Here is a 26765-nt window from a genome sequence, read left to right on the forward strand (position 1 = left end):
GGGAAATTAAGTCCTTTTTATAATATCAAGGGACCCATGAAGAAGGGAGGGAACAAAATCATACTGCTTCCAAGATGTAAAAATGATGCAATTTGAGGCATAAATGAACGAGGGTTTTTACAAGGCACCGCAGGTAAATATCTAATGATTTGCAAGACCAGAACAGATTGATATGTGCTGTTCAAGTAGGCCAGCATACCAGGAGCCAGGACTGTTCCTTGATCTAAGCTGCTGGGCCAATTAGAAGGAATTAGAGAGGAAGGCTCTAGGGGTTACCCAAAGAAAGAGTGTCAGCCCTGACCAGTGAGGGCCTGGTGTGGTTATCCATAGACAAACCCAAAGTGGCCTGGCTTAATAAGATCTCACTTTCAGGGGCCTGTGCACAGGAATTGACCAGAGGAATCTTCAACTCACCTACATCAAAGTTTAGAGGATGACAGAGCTTTCATTTCAGCAAAGTGGAACTGCCTTTGTGAGAAAATTACTGATTCACAGACCCTCATACTGAAAACAAACATCCCAAAGTTGTCAAATACCAGCGGGTCCCAGATAGCTTGCTCAAGAAGATTCGGGCAAGCTGAGAGGTCCAAGACCAGGGCTGTGTGTGCTGTGTTGTGTGTGTGTGTGTGTGTGTATGAATGAAGATTCCAGAAAAATAAATCTTTTGAAAAAAAATCAGAATTCTGTGTTCGCAGAAACTTGTTTGACCTACATTCTTCTGCTCTCTGGTGGGGAGGATTTTGAAGCACCTTTTGTAGAAGTATCTGGTAATCATGGGCTACCTCAGAAACCTGTGTTGCTGTTGACCATTCAACCTTAGCTACCGCAAGGCAATCACTAATCTGGAAGTCAAAAGGCAGACATGCTTCAAACAAAACTGGAGGACTCAGACATCTACTCAAAAAACAAAACAAAACAAAACAAAACTCAGAATCACTACGGGAAACACGCCTGTACACGCGCACACACAAGCACACATCCACCTTGGTTCTAATCTGTGGGTACAGACAAAGCAGAGCTACACATCCTGGGCCAGGGAACTGGATTGTAAACATGTGCTCCTGTTCACAGGATATTTGGGAAGGCTGAGAAAAAAGGGAAAATAACTAAAGCCAGAGAGATTAAGCAAGTTACCTAAGAGTCCTTTGCATGAAACCAGACACAGTGTTTATACCTCAATGATAAAGAAAGAATAAAAGGGGGAAAAAAAGAAGCCTCCCAAGTGTTTGTAGCTTAAGTTATTTCTAGCCTTTCATTATTGCCACAGGTAGATTTGAGGAGTATCTTCAGGGAAGGGAACCTTCTTTCCATTGGAAATTCTTACAATCTGGAGGCAGGTAAGAGGCAAGACTGAGGCCTCTGACACATCGACCGAGGCACCTGTCAGTGTGGTTCCCCCAAGGGAAGAGGCACAGGAACTCTACGGGGGTGTGCTCATTTTTGAATCAACTAATATTTGCATCGGAGTCTCTTTTCCTGTGAATTTTCTCATCAGCATTCTTTCCTCTTTTCCTTCTCTTCCCCCTGAAACACATAACACACACACTGTGTCAGCAGCTCACCCCTAGTGGTTCGCAGAGCTAACTTCCAGCAACAAGGATGATGGCTTCACCCCATTAAGACCTGCGGGAGGACTGTGGGAGGCTGCACGCTGCTCCAGGCCCCTCTAACAGCCCCCCGCTCTACACTGTGTGCAGTGTGCCCAGAGCTGCAAAAGAAAGGATCCTTTTTAAGCCCCTGCTTCTTATAAATGTAGCTTGTCACCTCCGAGCAAAATTTTGGAGACAGAGCTCGATGCCTTACATTTGGCTGCTGCTACCCCACACGTGGGGCTTCTGGACCTGAAACATCTGCAACACCCGGGAGCTTGTTAGAAATGCCAAATCTTGGGGCGCCTGCGAGGCTCCTGCACGGCTCAGTGGGTTAAACGGCAGACTCTCGATTTCCGCTCAGATCATGATCTCCTGGTTTGTGAGATTGAGCCCCGCATTGGGCTCCGCATGGATAGCCCAGAGCCTGCTTGGGATTCTTTCTATGCCCCTCCCCCCCCCACATTTGTGCATGCATGCGCGTGTGCGCGCTCTTTCTCTCAAAATAAATAAATAAACTTAATAAAAGAAAGAAATGCCAAATCTCAGGTCCCACACCAGAACTGCAGAGCCAGAGTCTGCAGTTTAACAATCTCCCCAAATGATTTCTATGCACACTGAAATTTAACAAGTACTGGTTTCTGGAACTTTAGCACATTTATCCTATTTAAGAAACATAGTAATTATTGCAAGCCAAGCATTTTTTTTTAATATGAAATTTATTGTCAAATTGGTTTCCATACAACACCCAGTGCTCATCCCAACAGGTGCCCTCCTCAATGCCCATCACCCACTTTCCCCTCCCTCCCGCCCCCCATCAACCCTCAGTTTATTCTCAGTTTTTAAGAGTCTCTTATGGTTTGCCTCCCTCCCTCTCTAACTTTTTTTTTCCCCTTCCCCTCCCCCATGGTCTTCTGTTAAGTTTCTCAGGATCCACATAAGAGTGAAAACATATGGTATCTGTCTTTCTCTGTATGACTTATTTCACTTAGCGTAACACTCTCCAGTTCCATCCACATTGCTCCAAAAGTCCATATTTCATTCTTTCTCATTGCCAAGTAGTATTCCATTGTATATATAAATCACAATTTCATTATCCATTCATCAGTTGATGGACATTTAGGCTCTTTCCATAATTAAGCCAAGCACTCTTAAAAACAGTAACTCACTCTTTCGAAAAGTAACTCATTTTCCATTCTGAACAACTCCATTTATAATAGTAAACTAGATAGGTACTATTATACCCCCATTTTACAGATCAGGAAGCCTGGGCATGAAAGTGTTAAGTAGTTGCCTAAGGCCACACAGCTGGTATATGATGGAGTTGGGATTAGAACTCCAGAATCCATTTTGAATGTCGTAATCCTATGACATAGGCTGCCTGCCTCTTGGAGACATATAAGAAATAATTAGAACAGATATTAAAGAATAAACACTTTGCATCAGAAAAAAATACCCACAGGTGTTTAAAATAGCAACTATTCTGGAAGCTACAAATTATACTAGAATCCCAGAGAGATTCTTTGCTCCAAAAGGATTTTTAATTCAGGAAGGGCTGCAAGAAGCAAAAAGCTTCTTTCCATTTGACAATCAGGCATCCACCAATACTACACTACACATTAACTAACTTAAATTTAATTTTTTTTTAATGTCTATTTATGTTTGAGAGAGAGAGGTGGGGGCGAGGGGCAGAGACAGAGGGAGACACAGAATCCGAAGCAGGCTGTAGGCTCTGAGCTGTCAGCAAAGAGCACCACACCGGGCTCAAACCCACGAAGCGAGATCATGACCTGAGCCAAAGTCGGACACCTAACCGACTGAACCACCCAGGCGCCCCTTGAATTTAAATTTAAAAAAGAAGAGAGGGAGAGAGTCTTCTTGTTCATAAATATGGAATAACTCTTGATTTACTTTTTCCTTGAGCTCATTCATTAGAGTGTTGTAGTTTTCCTTATATATATCTTACACGTATTACATTCAATTTATACCTAAGTATTTCCATTTTTAGGTGCTAATGTAAATGATATAGTGTTATTTATTTCACATCCCACTTGTTCGATACTAGTTCATATGGAAGCACTTGATGAATATATATTAAACACATATCCTACAACTTTGCTGTAAATGCATACTAATTTCAAATTTTCTTTGTCAATTATTTTGGAATTTCTACCCTAAGTGATCATGTCATCTAAGAATAACATAGTTTTACTTTTCCCTTCTAAAAAAAAAAAAAAAGACAATCAGGCATCCAAGATAAGCAGGAGTGACAGCTTACTAAACAGAGGGCATACAATTAAATAACAAAAATGATTACACTTTAGTGATACATTTAAAAATGTTTTTTATAACGAAGTTCAGTCTGAATAGTAAAGTAAAAAAGTTTAACCCACATGCATGAGAACTTTCCCCTGCTAATGCCTACACAAGGCATTAGAAACTGAGAGAAGTAAATAAGATTTAAAAATTGGTAGTTTTCTTGGCTTGTCAAAGTCAGGTCAAAATACTTTAAAACTAGTTGCGGACCATCCACGGAGCTGGGCCTCTGGCCTTCTGGAACTGTCCATGTGGGGATGTGACTGCAGGTGACCCAGCCGTTCACCCACTTTCTACTTCTGGGCCTTGCCTCCTTTTAAAACACCTCACAGCTCTGAATCTCAAATTTGGGCAGACTTGGGTTTTCCTGGCTGCCTGTCTCACAGTGTCCAGAGCAGTCCTCAGCAGAAACTGGGAAAAGCACTGCAGGCTGCAATCATTTCCTGAAGTCTCCAGAAAGTGGATTTCGCCTGAGTCAAAACAATATCTTTAACATATCTGGAAATAGCATTAACAGTGTTGGATAACTATCAGCACAGACTCTTTGCATTTACTCAATCCTGAGCCTAGGCGGTACACACAAAGGATAAAGGGCAGTTACAGCAGATCTTCTTCTCTAGCAGCTCCAGAGTTGCTAGAGTTTTGAGAAACTTCTCAAAAAGGGTACCTTTTATGTTTATGAAAATAAATTGCTTATGCAAATAAAAATAAATGTACTGGTGGCCAGTTATACAAAAAATGTACCTTTTTGGTATAATTCTAAGCAAAAGGGGTTACATTGACTTCTTTCCACAAATATTTACTAAATACCTACAATGTGCCAGGTTACTGAGCTAGGACTGAGCATTCAGTGGTGAACAAAAACAGACACAGTCCCTGTTCTCTCGGAGCTCGTGGTTGAGAGGGCCAGAAAGACATTAATCAAGAATTCCCACAAATAAACATATCATTACAAACTGAAATAAGTGCTCTGAAGGCAAAGAAGATGAGAGGCCCAAAGAAGGCTGAAAGACAGCCCCTCAAGCTGAGCACACAAGTTCAGGAATAGCTGGATAAATCCAGCTGCATGGGAATCTGCTGGGAATTGAGACCAGAACACACTGGAGAAACTGACATTCGACAACTAGGGTGGTTCGTGGACGGAGAGCCAGATAAGGCAGGAGAGGAGGGAAGAGGTGGAACCTCTTAGGGCCTTTGTTGGCCAAGTTGAGGATTTTGCCTCTTTTGGAGGGATTTAAGCAGGGGCTATACGAGCAGACTGGCATTTCAGGAAGAACTCTCTGGCTACAGTGTGGAGACTGGATTGGAGGAGTTCCTAAGGAGACACAAGACGTCAGCAAGCGGTATTTCAGTACTCTAAGTGAGAGAATTAGGGTGGTAGTAATAAAGACGGAAAATAATAGGACTTGGTGATGAAATGAATATGGGAGATGAAAAGGATGTCAAGAGTGATGCCAAGATTTCTTCCGGTTTGTGTATATAAGTGTATAGTGGTCTCATTCACTGAGACAGCAAAACTGGAAGGTTAGATTTTGTGGTGAGAGACCATGAATCCAATAGGGGACCTATAGAATTCGAGATGTTTTAGAAATACCTGGTGGGAGATGATATACAGGCAGTTGAGATAGGCAGTTGAGTTCCTTGGTTATGTAGGTCTGAGACTCAGAAGGGAAGTCTGAGCTGGACATTTACTGGGGGAATCACTGGCATCTACAATGACAGCTGAAGCCGGAACAGGAGAGATGAGGCACAAATGCCTAGAGAAGTGTGACTCTTCAACCCTTGACTGCGGCCTCATGAGAGTCCCTAGAACAAAGGACCCGGCTACGCTGTGCTTGGATTCAAGACCCATGAAACTGAGATGATAAATATGTGTTGTTTTAAGCCACTGAGTTTTGGGGTAAGCAGCAAATAACTAAGACAGAAAGTAAAATTAAATTTCTATAGAGAGATAACTAGCATAATATATCAAGTTTTATATACACAACACACACACCATAGAATAATTAATTTAAAATGGTGATATATCTATATTTACATAGAAAGTTTATATGATATAGTTTATGAAAAAAACAGATTAAGAAATAGCATGCATAATAAAATCCCATTTACATAAACACATGAGTGTTCTAGGATGCTTTGGGGTTTAAGTCAAAAAGACATAACTCACGCAGTCTTTAATAAAGAAATGTATTGAGGGGCGCCTGGGTGGCTCAGTCGGTTAAGCGTCCGACTTCGGCTCAGGTCATGATCTTACCGTTCATGAGTTCGAGTCCCGCACCAGGGTCTATGCTGACAGCTCAGAGCCTGGAGCCTGCTTCGGATTCTATGTCTCCCTCTCTGTCTCTGCCCCTCCCCCGCTCACACTCTGTCTCTCTCTCTCAAAAATAAATAAACATTAAAATGTTTTTAAATAAAGAAAAAATAAAGAAATGTATTGGCTTATACAATAGGGAAGCTAGACTCAGGGTGGGTTTCAGTGGTTCAATCACAATCAAGGCTCTAGCTTTTTCTATGCTGTTCTCTCCTTTCAAAGTGTGGTTTTCATCCTAGTATTAACTTCCCTTTGGATTTGTGGGTGACTGCTACCAACAATCAAGGGCACTTGTACCCTCTTCATGTCCATGTCCCACTTGGAAGGGAGGGAGAAAAGGAGTGGCTTCCAGAAACTCTACCAGAAGGATGTGGAAAACTTTTCCAGAAATCTCCAGCAAACTTTCTAGAGACTCATTAGTCCAAGTCACATCAGATGCCCAATCCTAACACAACTGTTGCTAAGAGGCTGGGATTACCTTAGATCAATCAGGCTTCCCCTTACATTTGGAAGTGGAACCCTGCAACACCAGGGTTTCTTGTAGGGGGAGTGGCTGCCTGAACTTCTATTAGGGATCTGTTGGGAAGAAGAAAAGTGAGGATAGAAGGCATGGGGGCAGCTAATAATGGGCACTACATCACATTTGTGTGTGTATCTCTTTATGTGTTTACTATTTTGAGTGGATGAAATTAAGAATAATCTCATTTTCTTTTTATTTTTCCTTAGTGAATAATTTTTTTTAATTTTTTAATGTTTATTTATTTTTGAGACAGAGACAGAGCGTGAGCAGGGTAGGGGCAGAGAGAGAGGGAGACACAGAATCTGAAACAGGGTCCAGGCTCTGAGCTTTCAGCACAGAGCCCAATTCGGGGCTCGAACCCATGAACTATGAGATCAAGACCTGAGCCGAAGTCGGATGCTTAACCGAGCCACCCAGGCGCCCCTGAATTTTTTTTTTCAATTAGGCTCAGGGCATATGCAGCCCAATGTATTTAAACAATAATCTCCTTTCCATGAGCTGTTTATATGAGTTCTATGTTAAGCTTACGTGCTTATATTTTACTGGGGATGCAATCGCAGGGAAGCAAGAGTGAGGGGAAAATTTCGGTAAGTGAGGAAACAAAGCTGGGAGAACCAACACATGAGGGTGCACAACCAAGTTGGCCATAGCTTTGAAACAGCTGGTTATTTGGTCTTACACAATGTCTCCAGAGAGGCCAGAGAAAGCTACTACTTTCAGAATAGTTTCTCAGGGAGAAGGAGGAGTGACTTATTAACTGGTTCCTCCCATCTCCTCTCTCTCATCATTGCTGCCCCTCAGGGTGTGACCTCCACAATACAGGGATGTACACCTGACTCTTCCAGGCAGCACAGAGGAAGCCAGGGCCTCTGCATGGTGGTCTCCCCTCATGTCAGTGCTGCAGAGGGCTCTTTGGTCTGCGGAGGGAGAAGGGAAGCAGGGAACAATGTGAGCAATCACTAGAGCCACCCTGGCTGAAGTAAAGAAAGGGGCCATGATCTAGAAGGGAAAATCAAGGTAAGTGGCCATTCAGGGCCTTCTCCAAATTCTTTGCAACAAACTCAGCCTTGACTAGAACATTATCCTCCTATAAAGCCCAGTTGGTTGTTTTTCTCCTTTCTGGAAACTTCCTAAGCACATTGTACTTTTCCTTGCTTCTGGTCATGTGTGTACTTACTACATAAGACCAAATACTCCTTAAGGGCAGGAATTATAACATACCCATCTTTGTATTCCTCCATGCACACAGCAGGCATTCAATGAATGTCTAAAAATGAAAATATATATATATATATATATTATATATCATATATATTATATATATAATATATTTGAGAGAGAGAGAGAGAGCACAAATGGGGGAGAGGGGCAGAGAATCTTTTTTTTTAAGCCTATTTATGTATTTTGAGAGAGAGTGCACATGCATGTGCACAAGGTTGAGGGGGCGGGCATCTGACTCACCAACCATGAGATCATGACCTGAGCCGAAATCAAGAGTTGTATGCTTAACTGACTGAGCCACCCAGGCACCCTAGAGAGAGAAGATCTTAAGCAGTCTCCACACTCAGCATGAGCCCGGCGCAGGACTCAATCCCACCACCCTGGGATCTGACCTGAGCCAAAATCAAGAGTCAGACGCTCAACCAACTGAGCTACCCAGGAGCCCCTAAAAATCAGTATTCTTAAACTCACTCTCCTATGCTAGTTCTCAGAGACTATGAGTACTGAAGAGTCACAAGGAAATCTAGAAAGTGACAAACCATTGTGAATAGTAATCATTCCTTTAAGGAAACCTGTGTTTTATATCAAAATAGGGAGGGGGTTCTAACAAATTAGTTTACAAGATCAAAAGACAAAATCCTCTGTGATTTTCTTATCCCATGTTATTTCACAGATGGTAACACTGGAAGCATGGAAGCATATAGTTAGGTTAACATGGGCATAGGAGCGTTTCTCTATTTTAGGAATGAAAAAAACCAAAATCCTATCTTGTGAGTGTGGCAGCAGCAACATAATTTTATCTTAAAGTAGTAATAATCCATCAGTTCATTCATTCAACATTGACTTAGCATCTATGTACATATGGCATCTATGTACAAAGGGATGGTGTTGGGTGGTGTGAGAGATACAAAGGCTTGATTGCTACATTCATGAAGCTTACAATCTGGTAGGCAAGCAGAGTTAAATTGCAATTACTATAATACAAGTTAGGATTGGGCAAGTTCCCTTATTTTTAGTCTATCATTATTTTAATGTTTATTTTTGAAAGAGAGAAACACAGAGTGCAAGTTAGGGGGGTGGGTTCAGAGACAGACAGACAGACAGACAGACAGAATCCGAAGCAGGCTCCAAGCTCTGAGCTGTCAGCATGGAGCCCGATGCGGGGCTCAAACTCACAAACCATGAGATCATGACCTGAGCCGAAGACGGACGCTTAACCAACCGAGCCACCCAGGTGCCCCTCTATCATTACTTTAAAATCTTAGTTTACTGTGAATACCCAGTAACCAGAGAGGAATAGCCTAAGAAAAGTGAGCTATAAATATTAATTTGAAAATCTTCTCTTTCTAAACATTTATATACCCTGAAAGAGTCAGTATAGTACCATGTGGACAACTGTCCATCAACTTTTTAGTAGCTAGGAAACAAAAGTAAGAATAGGTTTTAGGTTCACTTCATCTCATAACCTGTACTTAGGGATGGACAAAAAAACCTAACCAACAGTTCATTTCTTTTGAAAATACTACTTACTAGATGGTATTAAAGGCTATTGGATGAAAACAGCTATTAATGTAGAGAAACTATGGATTCATCAGGGCTAGTTGATAAGCAAACACCAGTTGCCCAACAGAGACAAAGTTAAGCAGCATGAATATGCTACCACTAAAATTCTATTAACTGGGACCTTTAGTCTACAAAATGAAGATGTTTCAGTCCTGGAAAAGATGTTAAAATTATTTTACAGAAGAAGAAACTGATTAGAAACTGATTGTGTGACTTGCCTAATATCTCATAACTAGTTAGAAGCAGGGGTGCTGAATTCCCATCACACTGGTATGTTAGATTAATGCAAGAATATGTATGGTAAAATGCACATGATATGCATTTTCAAATATAACTTCCTCAGCTTCTTCTGAACTGGACAAATCCTGAAAAATCTTTTTCTAGGGGAGCCTGGGTGGCTCAGTCAGTTAAGCGTCTGACTTCAGCTCAGGTCATGATCTTGCAGTTTGTGAGTTTGAGTCCCACGTCAGGCTCTGTGCTGACAGCTCAGAGCCTGGAGCCTGCTTCCCATTCTGTGTCTTCTCCTGTCTCTGCCCCTCCCATGCTCATGCTCTGTCTCTCTCTCTCTCTCTCTCTCTCTCTCTCTCTCTCAATAATAAATAAACATTTAAAAAAATTTTTTAATCTTTTTTCTTTTCTTTTTTTTTTTTTTTAACGTTTTATTTATTTTTGAGACAGAGAGAGACAGAGCATGAACGGGGGAGGGGCAGAGAGAGAGGGAGACACAGAATCGGAAGCAGGCTCCAGGCTCTGAGCCATCAGCCCAGAGCCTGACGCGGGGCTCAAACTCACGGACCGCGAGATCGTGACCTGAGCTGCAGTTGGACGCTTAACCGACTGAGCCACCCAGGCGCCCCTAATCTTTTTTCTAAAAAGTCTTAAGTGGGGCGCCTGGGTGGCACAGTCGGTTAAGCGTCCGACTTTAGCCAGGTCACGATCTTGCGGTCCGTGAGTTCGAGCCCCGCGTCGGCCTCTGGGCTGTTGGCTCAGAGCCTGGAGCCTGTTTCCGATTCTGTGTCTCCCTCTCTCTCTGCCCCTCCCCCGTTCATGCTCTGTCTCTCTCTGTCCCAAAAATAAATAAACGTTGAAAAAAAAAAATTTTTTTTTTTAAATAAAAAATAAAATAAAATAAATAAAAAGTCTTAAGTGTTTAAAATTACTATTACCCAATGAACACTTTTATTTATTTATTTAGTAAGTTTCTATTAAATGTTGGGCACTATGGTTACAAAGACAAAAGACAAGAAAAATACAGTCTCTGCCTTAAGCATGTTAAGTATCGAGAGGAAGGAAATGGAAACAGTGAAAATATGAAATGTGAGCAGTGCTGGCCTAGTAGTGTGTGTAAGATCCTGAGGCATCAGGGAACTCTCCAGAGAAAGAGCTACATAAAAACTGAGTCTAGAAAAAAATAAGAAGGTGCTCATTAAGTAGACAAGGAAGAGAGAAGGACACTTACAGAAGGAGCTGTGTGCGCTAAGCATGATCCTTGGAACAGCTGGGCAGGCATGCTGGAAGGTGGACTGTGGCAGGCCATGCTGAACAGAGATATAGTCACTGTGCCAGATGTCCAAGGGCCTTAAATTAAATGCCCCTAGAAGGAGTCTGAACTCATCCATAAGGAATGGGCAACTGTTGAGGGATTTTAAGAAGGGCTTCCTGCTCAGTTATAGAAAAATGTTAGAGAAAAATGACTTTCGTGTCCATATAGAGAGGCCCGGACAGGCTGAGCCTACGGTTAGAACACTAGGACAATAACTGTGATTAGGCATGAAGGAATTTGAGAACCAAGAAGGTGGAGGAGGGTGAGTGGCACTGATGTCACTTTGAGGGGCATTTTGCTTATAATACATATAAAACTGCCAACACATTTTTTAGAAGAATAAATACTTTCCCAACAATATTCTCACATTGATTTTCATCCTATTTAATATCATGAAATAAACTCAGGTTAAGAATCTATAATACATAAAATTGTCATGGTAATATCATTACCTAAAGGCATTAACCTCAAATGTAGAACGTTCTGTTAAGCTTGTTATTTCCCGGGCAGAAGTTCTAAATTTTTGTAAATAAGTGAAAAAATCTGACATTTTAAGGAAACGCAGCCATATTTTTACAAAAATACTGCCCTTTACCCCACCTATTTTCTTAATTCTTTCATCTGTATCATTCTTTCATATTTGCATATGCTGATGTTTTAAACAATAGACAACAGGTATAACCAAAGGCACTTGCCATTATGTTGAAGAGATGTTTAATTAACACCAAGTCTAAAATAAAATGTGTTTTCAAGTATTTTCTACATTTATATTAGCTGTTGTGAAAGTAAAAATAATATGAACGCAAAGTTCATCTATCTAGAATTTTTGGAGCACAAATTTCACAACTACATATTCAACTGAGGCTACACTTAAACTCAACTAACATCTGTCCCATCAGACAGACACATGTAACGCTTATTGGTCAATCCCAAAACGTGTTCCATTTACATTGTCACCTCATTAGGAATCCAAATGTTTGAAAAATGACTAGGTCCAGGATTCTTTACCCAGGCATGCTTACCCAACTTTTTTTCTCCCATCAGGTAAAGTCAGCAATAATCAATGGCATGAACTGAGTAATTACTCATTTGCATATTTAAACTGACATTTTGAAATGACAATGAGAAGCTGACAATTAACCGTTCTCTAAGGAAATGCCCTTTCTCTCCATATGGTTTCTACTCTGGGACTAACACTTCAAGGGGTTTTTCAATCTGCGGAACAACAGAGAGTCTCCCCAGCTGAGACTCCCATGGAACTTCATTTAGCATGCAAATGTCTCACCTTCTGTACCAAGTATTTAAATGCCATTCCCACTTATGCTAAGAAGCCAGTTATAAAATGAAAATTCATCCTCACCATAGATCTTGGGTAAATTAAACAGTAAAGAAATTTAAAGCTTTGGGGAAAATACATTTTCTTGTGTTAGCCTGGCAGCATGTATGATGGAAAAGGCCCTCAAGTAGGGCCACAGATTCATCCTTCCCCCAGAGGCTTTGTTATCATAGCCTCTTGTCTTAAAATAGACATGTGACTTCCTATTGCAAGGATTACATGAGATAAAGTGTGGACTAACTGATTATAAACTATAAAGTCTTCCATAAATGTATGCTATTATTTAATGTTTTATTTGTTTTTGAGACAGAGAGAGACAGAGCATGAACAGGGGAGGGGCAGAGAGAGAGGGAGACACAGAATCCGAAACAGGCTCCAGGCTCTGAGCTGTCAGCACAGAGCCCGACGCGGGGCTCGAATTCACGGACTGCGAGATCATGACCTGAGCCGAAGTCGGACGCTCAACCAACTGAGCCACCCAGCCGCCCCTGTTATTTAGACATTCACTAATATACTGACTGACCAAAATAAAAAGACTGTAAAATAAAAATGTGGGCTAGAGGGAAAAAACCAAAAATACCCTGAAAAGATAAAGTTGCTAAAAATGCATGTGAACAGATTTGATCTATAGATTCAATACAATCTCTATCAAAAATCCCAGCTGCTTGGGTTGAAGACATTGACAAGCTGCTCCTAAAATTTGTGTGGGAACTCAAAGGCCTAAGAATAGCCAAACAATCCAGAAAAACAGAATAAACAGTTGGAAAGATTCAAACTTTCTGATTTCAGAACTTAATGACAGAGCAACAGTAACGAAGACAGTGTAGTACTGGTACAAGAATAGGTATCAATATCAATCAAAAAGAACTGAAAGTGCAGAAATAAACTGTTACATATATGCTCAATTGATTTTTGACAAGAATGTCAAGAAAACGAGAAAAGAGTAGTCTTTTCAACAAATGGTGCTGGGACAGTTGGATATCCACATGCAAAAGAATGAACCTGGACATCTTTTCACACTACCTACAAATATTAACTCAAATGGATCATAGACCTAAATGTGGGAACTAAAACTATAAAACTCTTAGAAGAAAACATAGGTGACCTGGGATTGCAAAGTCTCCTTGGATATGTCACCAAAACCCAAGCAACAAAAGGTCACATAATGTATGATTCCATTTGTATGAAATGTCCATAGTAGGCAAATCTTTAGAGGCAGAAAGTAGATTAATGGTTGCTTAGGGCTGGGAAGATCAGGGGGAAGATGGAGGAATACTGCTAAACGATACAGGGCTTCTTTCGGAGTGATAAAAATGTTCTAAAATTGATTATGATGATGGTTGTATAACTATCAATATACCAAAAACCACATTGAATTGTACACTTAAAAATTTTAATGTTTATTTATTTTTGACAGAGAGAGAGACAGACAGACAGAGCATGAGTGGGGGAGGGGCAGAGAGAGAGGGAGACACAGAATCCAAGGCTCCGAGCTGTCAGAACAGAGCCCGATGCGGGGCTCAAACTCACGGACTGCGAGATCATGACCTGAGCTGAAGTCAGACGCTCAATGGACTGAGCCACCCAGGCGCCCCTTGAATTGTACACTTTAAATGGGCAAATTGTATAGCATGCAAGGTATAGCTCAATAAAGCTGTTAGAAAATATCTGAAAGACACACATGTGAAAAGCAGCACCGAATAGTGGTCAAAGCCCTCATTTGAGAACCAGAGATATCAGTTGAATTTCGGGTCTTGCTAGTATGGAATCTTGAGCAAATAGCAATATATATCCCTGAGCCTGTTTTTCTCATCTTTAAATTGCATGTAATAATAATTCTTTTTTCAAAGGGGCTATTATGAGTAGTAATTGAGATCACATATACAAAGTGCTGATTTAGCGTACAGCCTAGCACATGGTAAGCACTCAATAATGTTAACTGTTTAAAAAAAAAAAGATATGTGGGCCTGTAGGTAGTAACTTAAAAATAGTAACATATTGTTGTAAATGTTATATAAAATTATTTATATGTAAACTTAATAAACAGAGTGCTTCCAAATAGGCAGGCCCACTTTAAGACACTCAAAAAGAAAAATCACAACTCCACTTCAGGTCTTTAGATAATCACAGAGACTGGACTTACTTTCCTACCTAAACAACTAGAAATCCAGACAAAATATAAGAAATAATAATTTCCAGACATTATATAACAGCACAAGACTACAATCCCTGAGTAAAGGTAAACCAGCAAGATGAGTCTACAATTATACCAACTTACTGCCTGGGGGCAATTTACAGGCTGCAGAACAGGAGAGGGAATCCATCACCCAGTGGTCCCACTGAGTTGAGAAGATAAAGAACAAAGTTCAGGAAATCCAAGGTGGATAGAACTTGTGGTACAGAGGGAAGATGAGGGAACGTCTCAGAAAGAGAGCTCCAGAGATCTGCAGAGGCCAAATTAACCCTAGACTAAAGGCTATTCTGATACTGCCTACAAAGCTTAAAGGCAAGCTCCCAAAAGATCCAAAGTCAACAGCATGCCAGAACAAGATAAAGGAACACAAGAAAAGCCAGAACTCAACAAGTTATAATGTCCTATCTCCAACCAAAAATTATCAGGTATACAAAGAAACAGAAATATGTCCCATAGGCAGTAAAAAAATTAATCAATAGAAATAGACCCAGAGGGGCACTTGGGTGGCTTAGTCGGTTGAGCGTCTGACTTCAGCTCAGGTCATGATCTTGTGGTTCATGGGTTCAAGACCCACATGGGCTCACTGCTGTCAGCCTGTCAGCGCAGAGCCCACTTCAGATCCTCTGTCCCCCTCTCTCTGTCCCTCCCTGGCTTGTGCTCTCCCAAAGAATAAATAAATTATTTTAAAAAAGAAACAGACCCAGAAATGACAGAAATGATGGAATTAATAGATAAGGAAGTTAAAGTAGCTGTTATAAATACTCTCCATATATTTAAATGGGACTCCTAGAAATGAAAAACACAATGAAATATGAAGGGGATTAATAGCAGCTTAGACACTGCAGAAGAAAAGATCAGAAAATGTGAAGATATAACAATAGACACTATCCGAAAGGAAACACAGAAAGAAAAAAGATAGGGGAAAAAATTAACAGAACCTCAATGAGAAGTGGGCAAATATCAAGCAATCTGATATGTGCATAATTGGAGTCCTAAAAAGAAATTAGAGAAGGGACAGAAAACATGTTTGAAAAAAATAATGGCTGGTTAATTTCCAAGTTAGATGAAAATTAAATCTACAGACTCAAGAATTTCAACAAACCCCAAGCAAGAGAAAACACAGATGAGTGTTTTATCATCTCACTTTATAGGTAAGGAAACTAAGACAGAGGCAGGGACTCGTACCAAGTCACATAATTACTTAGTAGCAGAGCCTGGGGTGAACCCAACTTTCCTGACTCAGATCCAGGGCCCTTTCCACTATGTTGCAGAGGAATAACATCATCTGACTGACAATAAGTCACCTGGCTGCAGTATGCATAATCTGAGTGTGTGGAGGGTGGAGGGGGCAAGGGCAGAAGGAGGAGCCTGTTGTACTAATCTCAGTGTGAGATGGGTGATATTTTGTACCTAAGTAGGAAGGTGATGAAAAACTGTCAGGGTGAAGCTATACATATATTTTTTATATATTTATTCTTGAGAGAGAGAGAGAAAGGGGAGGGGCAGAAAGAGAGGGAAAGAGAGAATCCCAAGGAGGCTCCACACTGTCAGCACAGAGCCCAATGCAGGGCTCAAGCTCAAAAACTGTGAGATCATGACCTGAGCCAAAGTCAGACACTTAACCAACTGAACCACCCAGGTGCCCCCAAGAAGCTATATTTTAAAAGCAGAATTGGTGGGTTAGTTGATGGACTGAATGTACTGATAGAAAAGAGAAGAATGCGGGATGACTTTATTTTCTGACTTGAGCAACTAGCAAGGGAAAAGACATTTACTGTAATCAAGAAAACAGAGAAAGGAAGAGTTGGGGAGGGGAGTCAGGAATTTTGTTTTGTACATGCTGAGTTTGAGATGTCTTCAGACATATAAGTCAAATATGCAGTTACGGCATATTCCTGTCTTAAATTCAAGGAAGAGGTTGTGGCCAGTGATATGGAAAGATCATAAATGTGGTAGACAAATGACTCAAGTCTGGGAAGTTCTAGGTGACATGATTCTTAAGAATCTTTACATATGAAAAAATTGTGATTCAGGAAATACTATGTATCAGAGTTGGTTTTTCTGGATGACTGGGTACAAAATTTGTCCCACTCAAAATTTTCTCCCTCATATTAGTTATAATGGATTTCCTTTTTTCCCTCACTTAGGTTCAGTTTGTGCCTTTCCGAGTGACGTTATGGTTTGATTATAGTTTTGAAGCTTTCAATATTATTCAGTTTCTTCAAAGTTTGGCTTTGGTTATACTGTTCTTTGAATATCACCAAAGACTCTCTTTTTAAAATTGTGGGAGTGGGTCACCTGGTGGAGCGTCTGACTTGATATGGGCTCAGGTCAGAATCTCACGGTTGTGGGATCAAGCCCTGCCTCAGGCTACCCGCTGAGCTTGGAGTCTGGTTGGGATTCTCTCCCTCTCCCTCTCTCTTCCCCTGCCCCGCCTACTTGGCGCTCGCTCCCTCTCTCTCTCTCTCTCTCTCTCTCTCTCTCAAAATAAATAAATAAAACTTTTAAAAAATTGTGCTCCAGAGTTATCACCTTTAAGAATAATCCTTATGTCATGGGATCTACCTGGCCATGACACAAGGAATCTAGAAGGCATAGTCTTTCTACTCCATTTACCTTCTGTTTAAGTGTCTCCTGTAACTTTTAAAGCCAAATGACTCCTCTCTCTACCTTCCCTAAACCATATTTCTGCTAACTGTCCGGGGGAAGAATAATAGAGTCTGTTTAATTTGCAAGTCTGTGGTTCTTTAAACATTACAGTAGTCTCCATTTGACCTGAAAACCTCTTGTTGTAGTTGCTGTTATTGTTCATAGAAGATGAAGCAAAATGTTTGCAAAGCAATTCTAGTTCATACATTTCACTGATAATTCCACTTTTGACTCATTCTTTAGTAATACAGTACATGGAACCATGAAGGTGTTTATTCTAGCATTATATAAAATACTGTATTTCAAACTTCTAAGATGCATAGTTTAATATTGTGAAATCTGAATGTTTCTTATAATTCTGTTGGCCTGGCACTGACACAGTTATGATTGCTTGTGTAGTGTGAATCATGTTGTTATTCCCGGTAACATGACTAGCATAAGTCAATAAGAATTCTTAAGGAAGCATAACTCTCATGCTTCCTTAAGAATTCAAGTCCTGGCTACTTCCATTGACACCTTCTGGTAAGACCAGAAATACCAAAGTCAGTAATTGCAAAAAGGTGTCAGCATCTTTTTTTTTTAATGTTTATTTTTGAGAAAGAGAAAGAGTGTGAGCAGGCGAGGGGCAGAGAGAGAGGGAGACACAGAATCAGAAGCAGGCTCTAGGCTTTGAGGTGTCAGCACAGGCCCAATGCGGGGCTCAAACTCATGACCAACGAGATCATGACCTGAGCCAAAGTTGGACACTTAACTGACTGAGCCATCCAGGTGCCCCAAAAGGTGTCAGCATCTTAAATGACAATCCTGTAGCAAACAGTGGAGCCTCCTTTAAAGAAATGCTGCATCCCTGCATGTTTTGATGCCACTGAGGCTGATACTGGATATTAAAACCCAACATCAATACTCTGAACCAAAAAGTGATTTGGAAGACTTGCACTTTAATTGTGAAGAAGTTTTAGGATCATTTTGAACAATATGATAGCCTATTCTCCTTTTTTTATGTATGCACAAGAGTAAAATATAAAATCTATGACTAAAGAAGTTTAAGGCAGAACTTCCAATATAAATAAAATTAAAAATCTATTCAATGATCTGTATCTTATCATAGTGTGACTGATACAGAAAACAATGTGTGTTCCAACCTGTAGCATCTTAGATTTAACAAAATTCCAAAGCAAATAACTGGAAACAATCTAAATGTCCAACAATGGAAGGATAATCAAATAAATTGAATAAATAAATAATGGGATATTATCATTACAAATCACATTTTCCAATCTTTTTTATTTTGATGATAGCGTCATTGAGATATAACCCACTTACCATAAAATTCACCCATGTAAAGTGTACAATCCAATCGTTTTTAGTATATTCATAGAATTGTGGAACTATCACTACAACCAACTTCAGAAGATTTTCATCATTTCAAAAAGAAATCCCGCACTCTTTAGCTATCGTCCTCCCCCAGCCCTAAAGCAATCACTAATCTACTTTCTGTCTCTATAAATTTGTATATTCTGGACATTTCATATAAATGGAATCATATATTATATGGTCTTTGGGAATGGACCCTTTCACTTAGCATAACACTTTCAAAGTTCATCCATGTTGGGGCACCATGATGGCTCAGTCGGTTAAGCATCTGACTTCAGCTCAGGTCGTGCTCTTGCAGTCTGTGAGTTTGAGCCCCACATCAGGCTATGTGCTGATAGCTCAGAGCCTGGAACCTGCTTCAGATTCTGTGTCTCCCTCTCTCTCTGCCCCTCCCCAGTTCACCCTCTGTCTCTCCCCTTCTCTCTCAAAAATAAATTTTAAAAAAATTTAGAAAAAAGGTTCATCCATGTTGTAGCAGGTGTCAGTAGTTCATTCCTTTTTATGATGGTGTAATATTCCACTGTATGGATAGATCACATCTTGCCTGTTCATTCATCAGTTGATAGGCATTTGGGTTGATAACATCTTTTGACTATTATGAATAATGTTTCTATGAACATTCATGCATAAGTTTGTGTGAGGACATATGTCTTCAGTTCTCTTGCATATATACCTAGGAGTAGAATTGCTGGAATATATATATAGGAATTCTATGTTTAAGTTTATGAGGAACTACTAGACTATTTTCCAAAGTGACTGCACCTTTTTACATTCCTACCAACAGTGTATGAGCATTCTGGTTTCTCCACATCCTTGCTAACACATGTTATTATCTGACTTTTTGATATGGCCATCCTACTGGATAGAGAGTAGTGACTCATCATAGCTTTGATTTGCATTTCCCAAGTGGCTAATGATGTTGAGCACCTTTTCATGTGTTTATTGGCCATATGCATATCTTCTTTGGAGAAAAGTCTATTCAGACCCTTTGTCCATTTTTAATTGGGTTATTTATCTTTTTATTATTGAGTTATAAGAGTTCTTTATAATCTATATACAAATTCCTTGCCAAATATATGATTTGTAAATATTTTCTCCCATTCCTTGGATTATCTTTCACTTTTCTGAGAGTGCCTTGTAAAGCACCAGTTTTAAAAATTTTAATTAACCCCAATTTATCTATTTTTTCTTTTGTAGCCTGTGTTTTGGTGTCATATATAAGAATCCATTACCAAATCCAAGGTGACAAAGATTTTGTTCTATGTTTTCTTCAAAGAGTTTAATGGTTTTAGCTCTTAGCATTTAAGTTTTTGATCCATTTTGAGTTCATTTTTGCATGTGAGGTATGTGAGAACTATATACATTTTGTATATGAGGAATATATACACTTTTGTATGTGAAGAAAGTGTCCAAGCTCATTCTTTCACATGTGGCTACCAGTTGCCCCAGCACGATTTGTCAAAAAGTCTATTCTTTCCCTATTTCACCCCTGAATTTGAAACCCTTATCTTCACACTCCTGTTAAAAATAAATTCACTATAGTGGGGTGCCTGGGTGGCCCAATTGGTTAGGCATCCAACTCTTGATCTCAGCTCAAGTCTTGATCTCAGGGTCATGAGTTCAAGCCCCACATTCAGCTCTATGCTGGACATGGAGTCTACTTTAAAAAAATAAAATAAAATAAAAGTAAATTCACTATAGACACATGGTTTGTTTCTGGACTCCCAGTTCTATTTCATTGATCTATAGGTTTATCCTTTTGCTACTACCACACTGTCTTGATTATTGTTGCTTTGCAGTAAGTTTTGAAATTGAGAAGTGTGAATCCTCCACCTTGGTTCTTCTTTTTCAAGGTTGTTTTGACTATTCTGGGTCACTTGAATTTCCATATGAATTTCAGGATCAAATTGTCAATTTCTGCATAAAATGGCAGCTTGGATTTTGAAAACGGTTGCATTAAATCTGTAGATCAGCTTGGGGAAGCACTGACATCATAACAATATTAAATCTTCCTATCTGTGAACATGGGATGTCTTTCCTTTTATCCAATCCTTTTTAATGTACTAGAGGAATAATATGATGTAGCTATGTCACCAGGAAAATAGAAATGATATTCCTTGGTTATGGGATAATGGATAATTTTTATTTTATTTTTAAACATTTCTGTATTTTCCCATTTGTCAACAAAGAATATCTTTTATATAACCAGAAAGAAGTTATTTTTAAAGGAAAATATTCTTTAATAAAATACACTTACATTTAAAGTACTTTATAAACATGGAATATGCTTGGAAATGAAAATGCTTGAAAGATTTTTCAAAATTCATGAACATACCAATCTTTATTCTTGGTCATTTCTTCATCAGAATTTACTGATTGTATGCTGTATGGCAAATACCGCACTAGATCCTGAGTGTACTGTTTTTTTTTTTCAAAGTTTATTTATTTTTGAGAGAGAGAGAGAGAGAGAGACGGAGCATGAGTGGGATGGGGCAGAGAGAGAGAGAGAGAGAGACACAGAATCTGAAGCAGGCTCCAGGCTCTGAGCTGTCAGCACAGAGCCTGACACGGGGCTTGAACCCACGAACTGTAAGATCATGACCTGAGTTGAAGTCAGACACTCAACCGACTGAGCCACCCAGGCACCCTCTGAGTGTACTGTTTAAACAAAATAAGCATAATTCCTACCCTCATGAAGCTACAACTAGTGTGAGACTGACAATGAACAGGCAAACAAGGTAGGAAATAGAAATGCAATTACAAGTTGTAAAGAGTACTTTGGGAGAAAGCCCTTGGTACTATGACAGAGGATATTGGTGGGGAAGAGCTAACCTTTGATACAGTGGTCAGGAAAGCTCTCTCTAAGACACCAACATTTCAGCTGAGGCTTGGCAACTAGATACAAAGGTAAATGGTGGTTTTTAATATTTGTCAAATGTTCAAGATGGTTTCTTAAAACTTAAAGGTAAAAATAAGAAGCTTTACAATTCCAAAGGGAAATTAATCTCAACAAATAGAGTAACCCCACCACCTCCTATACCACGATAAATAGGGTCCAAAAAATTCAATACCATAAAATGTGGGGTTAAGTCATCGTAGTTAATGAAATGACACTATACAGTCCCAATCCTACCCTGTCCAAGCTGCAATTTGGCTCCACCTAACAGTAGTTGTCAGTTCCAGCTTAACTATCCATGGGGATTATTCTGGGTCCTGGTGGCAGGCTGGAAGTTCCTGGGCAGAGGCAGCAATTCCAGGAATCTCCAGTTAGCTGGTGCCTTTTTTGTCAGCCTGCTAAGGAAGCTTGGGCCAAGAGAATATTGAAGATTCAAAGCCCTACCCTTTACTTCCCTCTTCCTGAGGTGGTGTGCCCTGACATTTCCCCTCCTGGTCTCAATCTATCTTCCACTAGCCTTCCTCTAAACATGAGACCTCCAGCCCACTTCTGTTTGAGAATGAGAGTTAAGCAAAGGACCAAAGCCAATATAGTTGAATGAGGGTTACCATGGAAGTTTTATTATATGTTTTGGTTGCTTCTTGCCTACTCAATATCCATTCCCTGCTCTTAGTAACAGAACTCAGATTTTGTTTAGGAGGCAATGTGACTAATCAAATTAGATGCTTCCTTGAACTCTACTGAAAGTCACCATGGTAAGGTGATATAGTTTGACCAATAAGATTTCAATTAAGGGATTTGAGAAAGCTCTGCCTTAATGATATATGCTCTACTCATTTCATCTTCCTTTTGTACCTTCCTGCCTGGAACCTGGACATGAGGCTGGAGACAGGGCAATCATTTTTTAAGACTATGAGATAACCATGAGGATGAATATTTTATATCAAGAATAGTGATGTAGAGAGATAGAAGGAAGCTGGGCATTAATGCCATTGTGGAATGGCTGTCCCAGCCTGAATGAACCACCTCCGGACCTCTAGGTAAGAAAGTCTGTACTTACTTGACTGTAGTTCGTTTTCCATTATATACAGCCAACTGAAATCCTAACAGATACAGTGGTGTACTACGAACATAAACTTAACATCTTTTAAAGAATCCAAGATTTTTAAGGTCTTAATGTAGAAAGTCCAACTCTCATGTTTATAAAAGAGAAAATTCACAGCATTCCACTCCTTATCACCTACTGTTGAGTGGTCAGTAAAGGTCATTAAACAAAGGGAGCACAAAGAAGCAACTTCAGAGAGGGAGTCATTTAATGCCACCTAACTTCATTAACCCCATTTCCCATGCCACATCAAATAAACATATATTCCAGGTAAAACTGTGCTTGCTATGTAAACATACTTCTAGAGAAGATTCTTGGTGCCTCGTTTCAATGAGATTGCCATCCCTGAACTCCTCTTAAATGGGAATTTTGTCATAGCATAAAATAACTTCAAGAGCAACTCTGCCCACAGGCAAAATTATGGCTTAGGGTTCATTATTGCACACATCTTTCATCTTTCAAGCAGATATATTAAAATGATATGACTCAAGGAATGATACAGTTTTTTCCACTTTTGCCTTAGTAGGTTTCTACTTTAATATGAAATCTCCTCTTTACTACCCCCTTACATACAATGCCTCATCCTCCAAAACAAAATCCTCAAATTATGCCTCCAGAATTCATTATCTTTTGGGGTAGAGACAGCCACCATTTAAAATAATATGAACAGGGGCACCTGGGTGGCTCAGTCAGTTAAGCGACCGACTTCGGCTTAGGTCATGAACTCACAGTTTGTGGGTTCAAGCCCTGCATTGGGCTCTGTGCTGACAGCTCAGAGCCTGGAGCCTGCTTCAGATTCTGTGTCTCCCTTTCTCTCTGTACCCCACCCCCCTCAAAATCAAACATTAAAATTTTTTTTTAAATGAACATTTGGGGGCGCCTGGGTGGCGCAGTCGGTTAAGCGTCCGACTTCAGCCAGGTCACGATCTCGCGGTCCGTGAGTTCGAGCCCCGCGTCAGGCTCTGGGCTGATGGCTCAGAGCCTGGAGCCTGTTTCCGATTCTGTGTCTCCCTCTCTCTCTGCCCCTCCTCCGTTCATGCTCTGTCTCTCTCTGTCCCAAAAATAAAAATAAACGTTGAAAAAAAATTTTTTTTAAATGAACATTTGTACAAAAAGCGTAGTTCAGATAAAGCAACATACTAATAGGCCAAATCAAAGGAAGGGAAGGAGAGAATTCTACTAGTGTTCTACATACACCCTTGCCCATGTGAAATTAAACTCTTTGTGCATCCTAATGTGAAGAATGTAGACTGTTTTTTATTATTGTAAATAACACAATGGCCATTCGAGTAGGAAATTCAAGTAGGCTTTTCAAGTAGGAAAAAAATCTACACTATATGATGAAATTTTTTATCACAGAACCAAAACAGGGAAAGACTTCCAGATGAAAATCTATGTGGGGTTAACTGGAATTACATTTTCCCCCATTTCAGAATAGAATTACTCCACAAAGTTTTCTGGTATCTTTCTCAATGGTTCCTAATGAAACTCTAGAAAAGTAATAAAATTCAGCCAAGAATTATCATAATTGAATGGAGTCCCAAATAAATTATGTTTTTAATTGCCAAAATCTTACATGTCAAATTACCTGATTCAGAGATCTTATAAAAATTGGGGGGTGGGGGTGGAAATTCCCCACTCTTTTTTTCTCTAAGTAGGCAAGGATAATCAGCAGGAGGCAGCCGGGCTTTTTAGAGATCTTTACTATTACCAAGACAAAGGCTAAACTAACATGTCATATACAACTTAGGTGGACTTCTTCCTAGAAGGCAATTCAAATTTCAGCATGAAAGGTCTTCAGTGCCCTATGTCAACCTTTCAAAGAAGCATACCACATTACACTGCCTTCTTCACCATCATTGTATGATAAGTGATAAAAAAAATGTGGGCAGAAGTAATCATTTCGCCAAGCCCTGCGGCTTGAAGCCTCAACACAGCTTCTATACGGAATCTAGAAGCAAACACAGGGAGGGTTATGAGTGGTCACTCAGAGGTGTCCACTCACCTGGTTAGCTTCTGGAGCTGAGGTACGGAGTCGGGTCTATATTACAGACTCACCTCTAAACCCCCAATTTGTGCCTACGCACTTGGTTCCCCTCAGGCTAACAGGTTTAAATCAGTACTGGGTGGCAAGCTATGTCCATTCTGTGGGTTCCCCAGTTTGGAACACAGAGGCTCTGCAGCACCCGAAAGTTCTTCGCAGCTTGTTTTCACGTCCAAAGCTGTCACTGGGAGCACATCCCTATCCTGGTCTGGCCCCAGGGCTGTCCACTGAGGAGCCGGACTGATCGCTCCCTGGTGCCAAAGCATCTTGACACCCAGGAGCCCGAGACTGCCGAGCAACCCCTCTGACCTGGGACAAGCGGCCAGAACTCCTCTCCCCACAGGCACGAACGCTCCACGACCCGGGAAGGACTTGCATCCTAAAGAGATGTCTCCCGACGCCCAGACAAAGACAGCGCTGGGAAAAGTTGGACCAACTAGCACCACCAGAAGGCGAGCGGATCAGCCCCTAGGCTTCAGCGGCCGAGCCAGCGATGCGCTCTCAGAGTCGCCGCCAACTTTCCCCGTGAGCTTCTGAGCAACTTGCTGGAAGTTGGGGAGAGGGGGCAGAGGAAGGGTCGGAGAGGCTGGTCGCGCGCCCCAGCCCGTTCCGCGTACCTCCCCGAGTACCTGCTAATGTATCCATCGCCGTCGCCGTCGCAAGTCTGGAAGAGGCGCCGCATCCGCTCCTCCTCGCCAGTGCTGGATGTGTCGCTGCTGCTGCTGCCGCCGCCTCCGCCGCTGCTGCCACCGCCGCTGGCGCTCCCCGCCGCCGCCATAATGCGCCCGCTGCCTGCTCGGGAAGAGGAGGACGCGCGGCCGCGGGAGGAATCCGCGAGGCGCAAAAGCGGCTCGCAGCCCCGAACCTGCCTGACAACGGAGCATGCCCAGTGGCCGCCGGGGCGCTCCGGGCGCGGAATTCCAGCTCTCCGGGTTTTGCCCGGGCTGGGAAGACGGGCGCCCTGCAATCGCGGGAGTAGGCACCTCAGCGGAGAGGGAGGAGGGGAAGGTGGATCGTGGAGTCGGGGAGCCAGGGATGGCGAGGGGACGCGAGGGGACGCGAGGGGGGGCAGAGTACACAGGAGGTCTCCTGGAAGGGTGTCAACTCCGTGCATCCAACCTCGACGCGGGCCCTTGACACTTGGGGACTCAAGCAGAAGGGAGTGTGCTCCCGGCGGAACTCCTCCAACCGCCCAGAGTCGTGGATTTCTTTTCAGGAAAAAGATAAACACTCCCGTTTTGCCAACTCAGAGCGGTTCTTCTAGTCCCAGGCTGCAAGACTGCGCTGGGTTCTGAACCCATAGCCCCAGATGAGACCCTTTAATGTCTAGGGTTTGTGCATTTTTAACACCTGTCAAGAAATCTGACCCTCCTTAACTCCGGCTGATCGTCAACACTATACTGGAAATAATCTGCTCTCCTGTGTGGCATTGTGAACATTTGGCCCATTTCTGGAAACAGCTCCTGACCTGACGTCACTAGAATTTGCCCCAACAGTTTTTTTTTTTTTTTTTTAAACGTTTATTTATTTTTGGGACAGAGAGAGACAGAGCATGAACGGGGGAGGGGCAGAGAGAGAGGGAGACACAGAATCGGAAACAGGCTCCAGGCTCTGAGCCATCAGCCCAGAGCCCGACGCGGGGCTCGAACTCACGGACCGCGAGATCGTGACCTGGCTGAAGTCGGACGCTTAACCGACTGCGCCACCCAGGCGCCCCTGCCCCAACAGTTTTAATAACATCAAGAGTGAACATAATAGATGGTCTCATTTGACCCACACTACACACCTGAAAGATATCTCTTTATTATCAACCCTGTGTTTTAGGAGGTAGGTAACTACTTCATATAGTATCTTGATTACAAAATAAGATAGTGTATTTTGATACCTACTAAGCACTTAATAACTGTTAGCTCTCATTATCCCCAATTTACAGATAAGAAAACCAAGGCACCCAGACTTGCTTTAAGGTTCTAGGCTTAGTAAGTGTCAGGGCAGAGGCAAGCCCAGGCAGGCAGTCTAACTCCAGAGCAGGAGGCCTTAAACACGACAGTATCCTTCCACCACAGCAGAAAAGGAACCACAATGAACCAATTTGTGGTTT

The 26765-nt window shown here is 41.3% G+C and overlaps 1 protein-coding gene across 1 annotated transcript in view; it reads right to left on the bottom strand.

Annotated features, from left to right (window-relative positions):
* Window positions 1-25823, bottom strand: part of MCC (MCC regulator of WNT signaling pathway) — a 437412-nt gene extending 411589 nt beyond the window's left edge. The window contains exon 1 of the mRNA XM_045446793.1: window positions 25294-25823. Coding sequence (XP_045302749.1) covers window positions 25294-25778 — 485 coding nt within the window. The 5' untranslated portion in view covers window positions 25779-25823. The remainder of the gene's footprint in view (window positions 1-25293) is intronic.
* Window positions 25824-26765: the final 942 nt, after the last annotated feature.

Source organism: Leopardus geoffroyi, chromosome A1 (genome assembly GCF_018350155.1).
Source record: "Leopardus geoffroyi isolate Oge1 chromosome A1, O.geoffroyi_Oge1_pat1.0, whole genome shotgun sequence".
NCBI classification, from domain to species: domain Eukaryota; kingdom Metazoa; phylum Chordata; class Mammalia; order Carnivora; family Felidae; genus Leopardus; species Leopardus geoffroyi.